The sequence below is a fragment of the Idiotropiscis lumnitzeri genome, chromosome 4, assembly GCF_059441095.1.
Source record: "Idiotropiscis lumnitzeri isolate Australia: NSW breed Sydney's pygmy pipehorse chromosome 4, RoL_Ilum_1.0, whole genome shotgun sequence".
Lineage (NCBI taxonomy): Eukaryota > Metazoa > Chordata > Actinopteri > Syngnathiformes > Syngnathidae > Idiotropiscis > Idiotropiscis lumnitzeri.
Genome location: NC_142394.1, coordinates 17,565,551 through 17,581,923, shown reverse-complemented (window position 1 = coordinate 17,581,923; position 16,373 = coordinate 17,565,551). Strand labels below are relative to the sequence as shown.

Genomic DNA, 16,373 nt, shown 5'->3' with positions numbered 1-16,373 from the left:
TTAGCTCAATGGCCTCACTGTTCAGAGGTCCAGGGTTCAATTCCGACTCTGGCCTACCTGTGTGCAGTTTGCATGTTCCGCTTGTGCCCGCGTGGGTTTCCTCCGGGTACTCTGGTTTCTTCCCACATTCCCAACAACATGCATGGCCGGTTGATTGGACACTTTAAATTGCCCCGAGGTATGAGTGTGAGAGCGGATGGTTGTCTGTCTGCCCTGCGATTGGCTGGCAACCAGTTCAGGTTGTGCCTACTGCCCAAAGACAGCTGGGATAGGTTCTATCACGCCCGATAATGGATGGACAGGTTTTATTTGGACAGTATTAAATGATTCTTTCGCACACCACAAGTAGTATTTCAAGAATATCTTTTGGAGCCAAAGCTACCAGGGTTCTTTGATTGTGTCAACTTTAGTACGGCATAAACACATAATTAATTCAAAGAGACAGCATTCAGAATGTTTGTTCAGTCTGCCAAAAATCATAATGAAAGTAAGCCTTGTTCATCAACATCAAAATAATTTAGAGCCAAAACATTCCATTTGCTTTCCGTTTTTGAACAGAAACACCAAATAGATGAATGCGAAAAATGTTCGGTCCATTTAGAAAGTTCAGAGATGTTGTGTTTATTAAGAACAAAATAGATCGGTGTTTTGTTTAGTCTTTGACAGCACGTATCTATTATGTTAAAAGCTTTTCAATCATGTAGATTTCAGCTTTCAAGCACTTCCGAGGGCAAAAGATTTCTTCTAACCATGCGCCCGTTCATCATCCATACGATATATTCATTCTTACGCATTTGCTTCAGCAGTGTGTGAATGAGCTCTTCTTTTTTCATTTCATGACAATGTGAGACTGGATGAATGAAGCACAAGACAGATTACACAACGGACAGAATAGATGGAGGCTGATGAAATATCTCCGTTGCAGTCTAGTCTTGTGGGTGAATTTTATTTATTTTTTTTTGCAATTCTGGGAAGGGGGCACAGCAAAGTGGGGTTTTAGCCATTGTGGGAGGAAACACAGCCGATTTGTTTGCCATTCAATGGAGTGGACTCTCCTCATTTCCTTTGAATGAGAGACATGCTGTCTACACGACGCAAGGACTCACTGGACACGCGCATGATGACATCCACCGCACACGTTTGCGGAGCTCACAAGCTGCCTGCCTGCCTCGATCAAATCCACCACAATCGTGTTACACCACTTGCGCCACAACTTAGACCTGCTTTTAGCTAGTCTCAATTCCAATCGACTTTCTCTCACCATTTTGGCTTTCATGCTCGAAGTGCGGAACAGAAAATGTCCTCAGTCTACCAGAAAAGGCTTGGTGGGCCCTGATTTACTCGAGGTCAGTCGAGGCAGCAGTGCACTGTTTTTTTTTGTTTTTTGTTTTTTAAAAGCTGTCCCGTGCAGCTGTGTGGTCACGCAGAATGATGAACAACCAAGTGCATCGAAACTGGTAAGACTGGTAAGAAAATGCAGAGAGAACTATGTCAGTAATCTGATTAATTTTTGCATGGGAACATAGTGACTGTCTTTCACGGAATAACAGCCTTCTGCAGTTTGTTCTCGTTGTGTGCCAGGAAAAAGGAAAGTCTACAGTGCGTTCTTGCTCTGATAAAGACGTCTTTATTTTTGAAAAGCCTGAAGGAAGACAAAGAAACAGCCACAGACCGTTTCATCACACCCCGATCAACTCAGAAGGCACCACTGTTGAGAAGTACACCAGGATTTCACGGATCTGAGACCATCACACAAGAATCAAGCTTCACAATGCGGTTATTGACGTCATAGTATTTTGTTTTGGGAACTTTCAAAGCGCTTTCTTGATTTGAAAAATATGCATTCATAGACATTTATGGGCAAACAAAATGATTACTAATGTTCCTGCCTAATCCTTTAAAAAAGCATTAAGTGTGAATTCACATGAATCTCATTGAACATGCCCCGAAGGGAAGATGTACCTTCTTGCCAGTTTATGTCTATGATTAATATACTTTGATAAAAGAAGGCTGCACAGTTGATTTATCATTTTAATGCGAAGAAAAATGTCTCATTTCAGAATTGTTATTATTCCAGGCGTGGGCAAACTACGGCCCGTTAAACGTTTTAATCTGGCCCGCCGAATTTGAAAAAAATGAAACGAATAAACCTTATTAATGTTTTATTTTCTAAATACTGTGGCTTTTCAAAGACATATATATTGTTGTAATGCTTTTGTTCACTTTCATTTGAAATTAAATGTATTTCTTTTTTCTCCAATGAGGTGAGGTGACCAAAACACTCCAAACAACTCCAAACTTAAGTTCTTCAGCACGCCCAAATCCAATCTTCAATATAATCTGCTGGGTCCAAATAATCAACCCAACCAGCATTTTTGTAAGTGTGTCGGCAATGGGCAACTTAATTAAATGATGGAAGGGCCAACAATTTTTCATCCGCACCTCTCAGGAGGGCCACATCAGACCACACATTTCCTAAGCAGATATATGTTAAAAATGCCAAAAAATGGACAAAATATGTGCATATTAATTTTTTTTCAACTATGCTCAGTGAATAAATAAAAGATGAAAAGATCCATTGCCATGAAGCACAAAGGACTCTTTTAGGACTCTTAAATTACCATTTAAAGATGACACAAAACTGCTGAAAATCAACTCATTTTGTATATTTTACTCACAAAAATCAACTCACTCTTAATTGTAATATTATTATGGTGCTATGTTGGTCCTGCATGTCATTCCAAATCCACAAAAAAAAAAAAAAAAAAAAAAAAAATATATATATATATATATATATATATATACATATTTTTTTAGAAAGAGGTGATGTAGTAGTACCCCTTGAGGGGGTGGAGACACCTTGGAAGGAGGGGGCATTATCTGCGGTTGTTGATGTCCATGTTTGTCGGAGAGGCAGAAGTCGAATCAAGAGTGCCTTTAAAAAACTGTTTACATTTCTGACATAAAGGTCCGGCGATGTTTGCAATTTTATGTATGTTCTAAAGGTGTAATATTAAAAACATAAAGGCACGTGTTGAGCAGAATAAAAAATATGATTCCAGCATGCGCGTGAGTCCATCACAAAACACCCCTTTTTACCTGCTTGCAGCTGAAATGCTCAAATGGAGTCACGCAAAAGTGCATTTTTCCATTTGTGCTTTTCATCCAACTCTCGCTTCATCTTTAATTCACAGTCAGAGTCATCCCTGACAATTATTAATCACTCTGTGCAAGCTGCTGTTTTCCCTGCACAGCATGCATCGCCGCACAGTGCTTTTTACATGCAAAAAAGAAAATCACCTTTGATTCAGCAACGCTCACACCCAAAAAATTAACAAGCGGCCGAGGTTTCATCAATCCTAAACATTATTTAAAGCTCATTAGCCAGCAAATTTCCTATTCACACCCAGTTACCGTTTCCGGACTCCAAAACACACCTGATTAAAAGCCACAATAGCTAAATTTAGTCCTAAAAACAATTTTGTACATAAATTAGCCGCTTCTGACTAATAGCCACGGGGCTCCTTGTTATTAAATTGGGCATAATATATATCATAAACACACCCAGTAGCAATTTAAGGTGTCCAATCAACCTACGATGCATGTTTTGAGGATGTGGGAAGAAACCGGAGTACCTGGAGAAAACCCACTCAGGCATGGGGAAAACATGCAAACTCCACCCAGGAAGGGTACTAGTGCATTTATTTTTGACAACAACGCTAACGTTAGTGCCCTCTTATGTCATCAGTGAGCTAATGGTATAATTTATTTACAGCTCTGGCCTCTCCATCAGGTTTAATTGTCTTAATTATGCCAGTTGTAAGATTTAATCTCCCAGCTCATCCACTTTTGTACTGGCTAAGGTTCGCCAGGCAGTCTTGTGAGGAATGACAATGACACAAAGAGTTGGTAAATGGTCTGTCGCCGGGAAGGCCGGCGCCTAGGCCGGGATGACCGCTCATGACAGTTGGCCAGGACGGCCAACGACGGACTGGTGTGTAGCAGCCTTTCGAAGCACTGCTTTAGTGATATGCAGAGTATGTGTTGTAAGTCGTGCTTGTCTTCAACAAGGTTACGTGGAACATTCATTAACTTCTACCACTCAATACCAACACACTGTCATTATTACCTGTCCTCATTTTCGCTGCACCCCTGCCCCCGTGTTTGAAATGAAAGAAGCTTTCAAGTTAAGTACGTCCTGTGCATGTGTTAATATTAAATCCAAGGTGCCACTGTCAAACTGACTGGATGGCCATGACCCTTAACTCCTATTAGAACAGCGAGAGAGGAGGAACAAAGAGAGGATTTTCTTTACGAGAGTTGAAAGTATTTACCAGAGTTTGGTTGGAGTAATGTGTTTTTTATATTGTACATTGCATCTCATATAAAAGAAAAAAGTCATTTAGTCATTTCACTCATTAGGGCTGGTTTACTCTTAAAAAAATGCATGCTGTCAATCATTAAACGTATGCATTTTTGCTGTATCAAACTAAGTTGTTTTTGCCTGGACATGAGTATGATTACAATATTTAATAACACTATTTATTATTATTATTATTATTCATTTTTATTATTATTATTATTAATTTTCATTATTATTGTTATTTTATTTATTTATTTAGAAATTATCGACCAATCTATATCAAAAATTGCTTGCTCTGTTTGAGGATATAATGTTACTGGTTGAACAAATGCGACATTTGGAAGAATGAGGATTCCGCCCGACACCAGTATTATGTTTAATGTTTTCTAAATCCAATTCATCGTCTTCTTCAACATTTAAATCACTTTTATTAGATTGTAATTTTCAGTCAAACATGTTCTCCAAGAATATTTCTTTTACATAAATGTGTGAATGAAATTGCGTTAAAGTTTATCTTGCCTGAGTGGTTGCTCGGCATCCCTGAACCTCCGACACTAGAAATGCCTGTAGCTCACCATCAATTTGGAAAAACTCGTCTGTTTAATGCCGCTTGAAACTGCATGTGCCATTAATGACCACTAGAGGGCGGTAAAGACTTATCTCGGAATAATGTGCAATGTTGGGCGAAACAGCAAACAGGAGAGAATAACAAAACTGGTTGCGAGCCATGCGCAGGGCATATGTCGACGAACAACCACTCTCAAGAACTATTTAGAAGCTTCCGTAAACCTACAATGCATGTTTTCACAAAGGAGGAAAACGTGTCCACCATGCCGCCCTTTTTCTTTCTAAGTTACATATAATTTTATAAATGTATAATGAATGCACTCGCTTTACTGTTCTATTTAATATTTACTGGAGTTAATATTGTGAGATCAAGCTTGCCAATTGGATTAAACCCCCCCCCCTCCCAAAAAAAAAAAAAATCTTTTGTAGTGGTGTCTTGTTTTAAAGCGAAAAACATACTGACACATATACACTCACTTTTATTTTGCTCTCAATGTGCAAAACCACACTCACGACTCATACTTAATTTCCAACAACTTCTCTGTACACATGACTTTGTTTACTGTTCACAAACTGCTTCCACATTCCAGGGTGCCTTTAATTGCTGAAATTCCTTTTTCCGTCACAAACCGTATTGTACATAAAAAAATATGGCCCGTATTGTCAGTTAATCACTTGAACGCAAGATGAGACAAAATAATAATGTAAGGCACTAAAAGTCTCTCCAGCTGAAGCGTTAAAGATTTGAAACGATGATCTTAACATTTATCGTTCCGTGACTACATGTAGCGACATCAACGAAAGCGTACTGATGATGATTGAAGAACATTGGCACATACAGATAATACATCGCATCATTTTTTTTGTTTTGTTTTTACAAAAAATGTAGCCGCTCATGTATGCAGTCTTTGTTAAGATGATGATTAGACAGCGAAGCTTTGTTTGTTGCCCCCAGAGATGATTAACATGTAAAATCCCATAGGCACAATGATGTCCTCTTATGGCTAATCTGGTGTTGGCGTCTAACCATGCCTGAGAGAAGGAGACGAGCTCTTCCATGCAAACAGTCATCACGGCCGATATGTTTTGATCACATCTTTGATGGGCCTCCTGCATATTGGGCAGCAGGCGTTGATCTGCCTCTTGAGCTTCAGTCCGCAGTCGTTGCACAGGCACATGTGGCCGCACGTGTAGATGACCGTGTCCACTTCTTGGTCGAAGCAAATGGTGCATTCCCCGTTCTTTTCACAAGAGGGCCACTCGGAGCCAGCCAGGCCGGGCGAGACGGGAGGGCTGAGAGGGGAGCTTGGAGCGGTCACTACATGGAATAAGAGAAAATGTTTAAAGAACACCGTTGAGCAAATTCATTCCAAAGACGTTAGTGTTAGTTACTAGTCACATGGAAACACAGCAGCATTTTGGAACAGTTGGAGGCGCTCGAGGGAGGACTGGCTGACTCCAACGTGAAGCGCATTGCAGTAATCTAACCGAGAAGTAACAAATGCATGGATTACTGTTTCCAAGTGCTGTTGGGAAAGAAAGGGTTTCACTTTAGCCAGCTGCCTAAGATGAAAGAAGATGGATCAAACAACAGCACTGATTTGCCGATCTAATTTAGAATCACTGTGCAGTTTAAAACCCAAGTTTGACTGTTGGTTTTAGAAAAGATGCCAGCGGGCCGAGGTCAACCAAGTTAAAAGTAGAAGGGCCACTGGGACCGAACACCATAACTTTTGTCTTCTTTTCATTGAAATTTAAGAAATTAAGTGACATCCAGATTTTGATTTCCTCTACACAGGACAAAAGTGGTCTCAAGGAGAAAGCCTCTTTTTGACTTCGATTTGACTGTCATCTGTATAGCAATGGAAGGAAACTCCATGTTTTCGTAAGATGGAACCTAGGGGGCAGTAAGTATTACAACAACAGCAAGGGCCCCAAAAGAGAACCATGTGGGACACCAACCAAGTTGGTTTGACCTTGTTAAGCGTGGAACATTCATTCACTGAAAAATTTGAACATGATGATCAAATTCAGCAAAAGCTCGACTGTACGCTTATCCTGACTGATTATCTTGTGTTGTGAAGGTGGCTTGAGAGTATTTTTTCCACCCTGATCGTCTCAGAAAAGGGTCTGGACCGACAATCATAAATGTTAACATTGTCACTGTCAATATACAAAACTGCAAATCCCATTGTTCTTGGGCGACCTGAAGCTCCGACTGTTGTCAGACACAACTAGAAGAGCAGTTAAAAATCGCCATGCGCCGTAAGATCATGAACTGCTGGTGTGTTGTTCTCACCCAGAGAGGATTCAGACGCAGAGGAGGATCTGTTGACGCTGAAGGCCAGATCTGAATCGCTGTCGTCTGGACTGCTACTCTGGGAGGTGCCGGGAGATGTGGAGGGGGGACTTGGCTGTAGCGTTCCTGGGCCACAAAGATAAAGACAATAATGAAGTGGTATGCATAGCTGCAGAATAGGAAGTGCATATTTTTGCCATGATGCAAGCACAGCCTTGAACCATTGCTCATAATAATTATTATGTCGCAAAGTTATCCTGGGAGGGTTCTTCTTTTTCTTTGATGCTGTTGGTTTTGGATCTGAAAAAATGGTTCCCAGATAATGGGAGTTTTTGGGGGGGTTGTGGGACTGGAACAGAAAGATGATTTCTCCTGCTCAGCCACAAATGACTAAACGTGAAGTTAAAATGACGTTGTTGTTTGGATTGCGAAACGGTGTGACTTTGGACTGGTAGAGTCCATTTTCTGTCTTCATTAGAATCACATGTGAGATGGAGCTTCCCCCAGCTAACCAATGTTTTTGCCTTTGCCAGCCAGCTACGTAAAGTTCTCCTGAACGGTTTTACATGGATTTTGGTCTTCCGTTGTCAATCGTGTCCGTCCCTGACTTTCCTGCCTTGTCATTCTCCTTCAGTTTTTTGCCTCAACCATGGATTCTGCTTCAGCATGCTCCCTGTCCCCGGGGCTGTTTGGTGTTTCGCTACAACAACAACCTAGTGCGGGTTTCAGTTTCCTGCTATCTGTGGACCAACATGACCTGTCCCCAAACCCCTTCCCAGTCTTTAAAGAATCTTTGTCTGGACTCAAATGTTAACTTTTCTTTATCTGGACTTTGAAAATGAACAACCTTGCAACTTGTTCATTGGCTTGTTGCAGTTTGCATTTGGGTTCTAAGAAGGCCTGAGCTCAAAACAGAAACACAAAACTGACAGTGAGACATTCTAATTCAAGCTTTCTGAGCAAATCTGGGTAAAAAGGCAGATTGAGATTTGATTTACATTTTGCTGTTTGATTCACAATTTAAGCACGGCCCGACATCAGCATCACAAGATCACTCCGTGAATACCCATGTTATAATTTGTTTAATCAATTTCTTTGTTTCTTCATATTGAATACGTTTTAATGACACATGATCTTGCTACAGGGGTTAACTTTCTGAATCAACAAGAAATTGTTTGACCCAACTCCAAAATCATGAATGATACAGTCCCATGAATGATTTGGTCAACCACAAAATCACCTTTTAACCATAAAATGGATGGACAAACAAACACAAATATGACATTGCACTCCGTGACTTTATTTTCCTTGAGGTATTTATTTTCTCTTTTTTTCTTTTTGAGTCACGATGGAACTGTTTCCCGCGCCCCAGAGTAAAAAATGGATCAGTCTCGTCATCTTAGCTCATTCTACATGTACCAGGAAGTAGACTCCTCTCAATGTTTTTTTTTTCACTTTGTCAATTTATGTCACAATGGAACCATTGCCCTGCCAGAGAAACAAAACTGCTTTTGTCTTGCGTCACCCCGTGTGGACCAGGAAAGGGCCTTTTTCGAAACAGGAGGGCAGAAAAACAATAAAAAGTCTTACATGATTTTTTACTTATTGTACAGCTCAACCTTGGCAGAGGTTTATTCTCTACTTAGTTTGATTTCGAATTTAATGCTTGTTTTCTACTACAGTTTTTCTTTATTTTATTATTTTTTTTTTTTTTAGCCAAGGTACGGTTTACCTTTTTCTTTATATTTGTTCAGTGTGAAATCTGGACCGGTTACTTTAAAGTGAATGGCAACTGGTGGATACACAGGTTAAGCGTACCTTGACATTTAGTGGAGGTATGTTTAATTGCACTTCCTGTCACTATGCGACACAGGCATAATTTAGATAAATTTTGTTGTGAATACTATAAAAAATAATTGTCTTTATATACTCTAAACTTACCAAGTATCCTGAGTCTGTTGACAGCCCCGTGCAGGGCGAAGAAGGCCCACAGAACCTGAGAAGAGTCCACGCAAAGCAGCCGGCCACGTCCCACTCCGTTCACCCCGTGGTGCACCTCTCCGCTGGGCAGAAGATTGAAGCTGAGAACGTCCCCGGAACACGGCATGGGAAAGCCGCGATGTACCACCCAGTACTCCTTTCGGTCCAACAGAACCTCGGGATCGGCCGGCAGGTCCCCGGCGTGCAGACTCGCCGGGTCACAGGACGTCAAACCAAATAAGAGTGCCCCGAAGTAAGGCAGACCCAGATGGCCGACCTCTACGTATAAAGTCTCGCCCGTGTGCAGCGGCCGATCACTGAACACAAGAGTCCGACTGCTGTCCAGAAAGTGGATACATGCGGCCAAGCGGTCTGCTGACAGGATGATGTCGGAGCCGCGGATGGGGTGAAAGTGCAGGTCGCCGTCCAGCGGGGAGGGAAGGCTGCGGACCACCCTGGAGAATCCAGTGGTAGCAGATGAGGCTGGCGTGGTGGAGGATGAGTTGGAAGAGCAGCAAGGGATGAGCTGAGTGTAAGTGTTGAGCTGGATGTTGGCCATCTTGGCAGCGGCTACCTGGTTGTTCTCCAGTTGATTGTTGCTGTAATTGGCGGTGTCGTGGCTGCTCTGAGGCAGATAGGCACTCAGGCGGGCCGCGCTCAGGCAGCTCGAGCCAACGCTCTCAGCAAACGTGCTTTCTGTATGGGGAGAAGCAGTGCATGACTTGATTATACAAGGGTCATTTTGTGTTAACTCACTTGCTTTCAGGCTAAAAATGTGATCTGTGTGTGTATCATTGATGTTCTTGTTCAGTTGAGGTGGAAACAACTACAAGCGATGATACGGTCAAACTCAAACACAGTGCAGAAGTCGTCAGTTCGATTCCGGCTCCGGCCTTCCCATGTGGAGTTTGCATGTTCTCCCCGTGCCAGTGTGGGTTTTCTCCGGGTATTCCGGTTAACTCCCACATTCCAAAAACAAGCATGGTAGGTTGATTGAACACTCTAAATTGCCCCTAGGTGTGAATGTGAGCGCGAATGGTTGTTTATCTCTGTGTGCCCTGCAATTGGCTGGCAACCAGTTCAGGGTGTACCCCGCCTAGCACCCAAAGCCAGTTGGGATATTCTCCAGCTCCCCCTTGTGAGGAGAAGCGGTTCAGATAATGGATAGATGGAAGTCTATATTTGGTCCGTTGATTCTCATTTGAGCAGAGGTTTTGCATGGCCGCATTTTTTTTGACATCTGAAGATTTGCATGAGTTTAAATGTGTATTTTCCACAAAAATGTTGTTGCTGGACGACTTCAGAATGTTGACTTGCCACAGTTTCACGTAACGCAGGTTGCATAATTAGCAGTGGCTTTTTCCAGTTCAATTCAAATAACAGCACATGACTAATGGGCATTTTATTACCATCCCCATGACTTCCCTTCACTATGATCCACTCACTACACTGCGCATTGTAAAGGTTTCGTTACACAAGTGCTGTAAACTAATCTGGCACTCGTCGCATCTCATTTGACTTATGGTCCATTCCTTTATGACTATTTCTAGTGATGGCGTAGCAGAAGAGCGCACTGGCCCCTCACCAAAGCTCCTGGGATCTGCCGCCTTGACCAAACATGGCTGTAGCTCCTGTCAGACTGAATATAAACACACTAAGGGAGGGAACTACAGGGCAGACGCTGATGGAAATAAAAGGAAATACAAAGGGGCCCAACAAAGCGCGGCAAAGAAATGGCCAAAGTCTGTTGAAGGAGTCATTCGCTGTGAGAGGTTCAGCAAAATGGAGCCTGGATATCTCCTATATGTTGTTGCTCACTCAGTGATGCCACTACCGACATGTCCAGCCCAACGTTGACATTGGAACTGGGCAGCACAGCTGCTCTCTGCCTTCTCTGGAAGCTTCTTAAATTAGCTCTGTATTTATTGACACTATGTAAATATGTTCCTGAGGTTAAGCAGTCATCAAAGCCATGTTCAACCTACATATGCTTTCAAGTCGACCTTTTATGTTGTCTAAATACAATGAGTCCAATAAAACAGGTTTAAGTATCTCCAAAAAAAAAAAAATACATGCCCGTATTCCTTTCAGTCCTTATGAAGTGATCATAAAAAATGGCTACAAAGGAACACTACACAACTTTGAAAGTCCCAATTTATCTGAAAGAATTTACCAAAGCAAAACGTGCGCGTTCACACAGCCTTTGTGGCGTCTCCATCAAAATAGATAGATGCGTAGCGGCGTCAGCCTTGACGGCGACATTTACTTGAGCATTTTCAACTTCACACACTGGCAGCTTTTTCCCGGTACACCTCTGATACCATCAGACGCCGACACCCCATTCTGCATTGATGCCTTACTCCCAGACAGGGAAAAATGGCTTCCATGGCAATTCTGTTAAGCAAGGTTCAAAGTATGCAGACCTAAAGCATTGCGCATTCATCTTGTTAAACCTTTCTTTTAATGGCAATAATTAGGCATGGGCTGATTAGCGCTTTCACCATTTACCATGGCTTTATAAAGCAAAGGTGTCAATACCCGCCAATACCGGCTGTCATTTGTAATGAGCTTGTGATGACCCGCATGAGAGAGACATTCACCAGGAATCTTTAGCTTTAAGTTCAAAAGGATGCTAGACTTGAACGGGTTGAAGGAGAGAAGCTTGCTGCTTGTTTTAAACGATTAATTAGGAAAAGCTCCTCAGATAATGGATGGATAGGTCTGTTGTGGAGAGTATAGACACGCAACTCGCCTTTGTCTCCTCCTCTCATGATTTACTATATCTTCACTGATGCTTCTTCTTTTTGTAGGGAACTTCTAGGGAGTGTACAATATGATTGGCTGCTTGTAGAGTTGTGTAAAGGAGCCACTTCTTTGAAGTTAAACGCCTCCAAATAACTTTTTTCTCAAAGAGCAGAGAGGGGAGGGGTGAGCAGGTTAGGCATGGACGAGGATGAAGGAGGGCGCAAGACGAAAGAGACTGCAAACACAGAGGACTGCTCTGTTGCGTGCACTATCCTGATAAAAAACATATTGGTTGGCAGCGGGTGCTAGTTAGCCCCAAGGGCTACATAAGAGCAGTGATTTTAATACCGTGATCATTTTACTCACGGTTATCATATAGTAATGCAATAATTTGTACTGTTTGGAAGATCTACTTGTTAAATCTTAAAAAAAAAAAAAAAATTCTGATAATAAAAATATAATTTTATAAATATAAACAATTTAAATGTATTTAAAATTCTATGTATATTGTTCTGACTGTTTTTTTTAATCACATAATTTATTTAGACTTTTATTTTTAATCATTATTTACCATAGAGTGACGCTAATTAAGAATCACAATACTCATGAATATCATGAGTCTTTTAGTGCATTATATTAAGGCATTTGTTTGATTTACGTATATTTAAGTCATTGCAGCACTCCAATTTCATTATTATTGTCTTCATCAGGTAGAATTTATGATACAGCACTTGGATTGTGCGTCATTTTAATAGTGTTTTGAATACTGCTAAGTGAATTGGCTCTGGATGAAGACATTTGTTGAGGCAGACGAACGTAACATTTACCAAGCAGCGTGACCTCCTGAGTGATGCCGTAGATATCTATGATGGCCCAAAGTGGGCAGCCGATGCTGAGGCCGCAGTGGAAGAGGATTGGCTCGCCGTCGTTGATACTGTAGAATACCCTCCCGTGGCGATCCGCCCAGAATGCCAACACGCTGTCCTTCAGGGCAAGTCTCTCAGGAAGCGCCTTGGCCCAGTAGCCGGGCCGTGTCACCAAATCTGGACAAGCGTACTTGGGAATGTCAGATATGATCAGGTCGTTGGGGTCTAGACTGGTGAAGCCGAAGCGTAGAGCTCCACTCCAGCCGGTGTGCACGCCGGTGAGACGAAGCCGTACCTGAATGAGAAGCATTGATAGAGTAAGGGATGAACATAAGTGGTGCGCAAGTGCGTATTCTAACTAAAAATATTAAAAGTACATTGTAAAGTGTGTCACTACTACATTTGCATGCCAAGCATGGTGCTTGAATTGCAACCTTGATTTAACGGACCAATTGGTGGGAGGGGTCGTTCTTTATATTGAATTACGTTTTTACAACAACCAATACAGCACAAATATTATTCTTTTGAAATTTTTTTCATCGCATAAAAATGCCCAGTTGACTTTGTAAAAAGTTATAATGGTCAGATGTACTTACCTTATAAGTGTTTGGGGGCGGATAATGGCATTGTGTTCATGAGTTACGATGTTAGCGAATAACTCAGTACTTTTTTCACCTTTGTTACAATTATATGCCATAGATAAGGGCTTTACAAAAAACCATGAGTATGGTACGCATATACTAATGGCTAAAGTCAAATTAAAAAATAAAATAGCCATAGATATGAGCAGGTTAATGAGACATGCTCCTTTGGACTCAAAATTCAAACTGTTGTTAGAATGCACATTGCTTTTAATGGGAAAGTTGCCTCTGCCAACATGGCCGCCGTCGTGAAAAACATGTGACCAGTGTCTGACTGTTCTGGAACTAACAGATTTTAAAACAAAACTTTAAAAACACAGCTGCGTAAAAAGTGCTGTACATTAAGTAAAAATCGGGCCATATAAAAACCAAGACAGTTAAAACCTTTATCACATAAAAATAGCAAACCCAATAAAATACTAAAACAATGCCAAGACTCATGCTGAGTTGAAAGCCAAAGAATAACAATGTGTTTTGGTGAAAAGGTGTATAACTTTTTACGGGAGGGGAAGCAAACTGACCTTCTCGTAGAGGTGCACGGGCCTGTGACTGAAGGTGATTCCGTTGCAGAAGCTGTTCTTGCGAGTGGCGCGACGAAGCTGTCCGTCCAGCCTGATGTTCTTGCCTTTAGCGTGGGGGTGGAAGCGGGGCGACTCCATATTGATGCGAAGCGGATGTGCCGACCTTCTTTCAGGTCCGCTCCCATTGTTGGGCAAGGTGTAGTACTGCCTGCTGGCCACTTGGCGATTTTGCAGCGTCGCATCTGCAAATTTAGAGCAAAACCGGGATAAGAAATTCCATAAGTACAATTTAATATCAACATTTTTTTTTAAACGCCGAAAATGTCAAACCATGATATCTGGATTAAAAAAAAAAGCAATAACTGCACTCTAAAGAAACATTGTTAAAAAAGAACCCAATTATGAGTCAAAAAGGAGCCGACCTCCACTTGGGTTATTTACACCAACTTGTTGACCCATAATTGGGCTATTTATTACCCAAATTTGTGAGTGGTCCACCACAGTTGCATTCAAACTGCGTTTCCCAAACTTTACTGAGCAAAGGAAGAAAACCTCATGGCACATCACCGAACAAAAAGTTGACAAAAAGCATGAAAATTAAAATAATGATGACTTCATCTCCATTAATTCACCTTTGTGTGAAATGTGGACCTGTTGAAGTCAAAGCTGTATGAATGTTGTATAAATAGCCACAGGCGGATGCACGGATTTTCTGTCTGACATTGTGCCATCGGACAATTTCCCGCAGCACCCCTGATGATGATCTCACATGGCACACACTATGCGCCACGCCATCACTGCTTGAAAGGGCAGAGGCCACGTGAGCAAAAGAGCCCACACAGTCTTGGCCACTTCCTTTCCCACACTGACACTATGCACCTCTTAACAACCTCGTTCAGCACGTAACCCACGACATTCAAAAAACTAAACATTGCAAGCATACAAAATATTTTTTTGAATTTATTATTTGTTTACTTATTGTTAAACTAGTGAAGGTTCTGCATTTAAGGGACGAAAACAATGCATTAACCCAGACTCGAAAGGATTAATGGCTTCTTAACATTTAACATCTTTATTATCTTTATTTGTCTTTGTTAATTATTAAATATCATCGATCCATTATCTGAGCCGCTTCTTCTCACGTGGATCGTGGGCGTGCTGGAGCCCATCCCAGCTGTCTTCGGGCCGTAGGCGGGGTTGCACCCTGGGCTGGTTGCCAGCCAATCGCAGGGCACTCAAAGACGAATAATCACTAGCACTCACAATCACATGTAGGGTCAAGTTAGAGTGTTCAATCAACCTACCATGCAAGTTTTTGGGATGTGGGAGGAAACCAGAGTACCCAGAGAAAACCCACGCAGGCATGGAGAGAACACGCAAACTCCACACATCCAACGTGATGCTCATTACTTATTATATGTAATACAATTGATAATATCCATCCATTTTCCAAATCGTCACCAGGGTCGCGGGATACTGATATTAATGACTGTGAAATACAACAATACAGTAATAAACATCGTAATAATAATTTACCCTCAGAAATATAGTTACATTTTGACATTAATTACATTTTACTTGTTTTAAATATGTTCCATTTTTTAAGCTATAATTAAAATTTTATTGTTCAAATGATTCATAGAACCCAGACATTTTTTTTAAATGTGTTTTTTCTTTAGGGTGGGAGGGGCAAAATTACGCACATTCTAATTATTGGTAACCACGTCCTAAGTCTATCGTTTACTGCGACAATCCTTGATGTTATTTTTCTGCCAAAAACAGAAAACTAGTGATAGAAAATGAAGGTCTTATAGAGGTAAAAATACTGCAAACTGCAAATATGACTTGTAGCAAAGAGTATTTCCAAAAGCAACGCTTTAAAGGTCACATCGCACGAGACAAAAGAGAATCACATCAAGAGAAAGTCACATCTTCACGTGCTGGTGTTGATCATATTTATGCGCAGACTGACAACATCCTTCGCCAGCAGCATAAACAAACTCAATAATCCTTTTATTGTCTCCTCATAGTCCAGGAAAGATTCCCACTATTCAAAGGCTTTTATCTTTGATCGTGTTGTCATACAATTCAGTGCCCTAAGACATCATATTAGATTGAATTTTGCAAGGGTCAGAAATCAAACAAGAATGATTTGGGTCAATTTATGTTGTATCGAATCAAATTGAGCTGTAAATGATCGTATGGGCAATAAAGTCAGCTGCTTTAAACGATGCAATATTTCTGCAGAAAAAAACAAAACATGATTTACTGTAAAGGCATTAAATAAAAAACATTGCACACTACATGTCCAAGTTTAGGCATCGTTTTAAATTCTGTATTGTTTGAAATATGTAGATGTATTTTTTTTTTTTGTACATTCAAACATGAAAT

General features: G+C 41.1%; 1 protein-coding gene across 2 annotated transcripts in view; it reads right to left on the bottom strand.

Annotated features, from left to right (window-relative positions):
• Positions 1–5,389: 5,389 nt before the first annotated feature.
• Positions 5,390–16,373, bottom strand: part of neurl1b (neuralized E3 ubiquitin protein ligase 1B) — a 33,419-nt gene continuing 22,435 nt past the window's right edge. For both annotated transcript variants that reach the window (XM_088294116.1, XM_088294117.1), the window contains exons 2-6: positions 13,983–14,224; positions 12,782–13,115; positions 9,171–9,905; positions 7,230–7,355; positions 5,390–6,248 (exon numbers count right to left, since the gene is read on the bottom strand). In XM_088294116.1, coding sequence (XP_088150242.1) covers positions 6,001–6,248; positions 7,230–7,355; positions 9,171–9,905; positions 12,782–13,115; positions 13,983–14,224 — 1,685 coding nt within the window. In that variant the 3' untranslated portion in view covers positions 5,390–6,000. The remainder of the gene's footprint in view (positions 6,249–7,229; positions 7,356–9,170; positions 9,906–12,781; positions 13,116–13,982; positions 14,225–16,373) is intronic.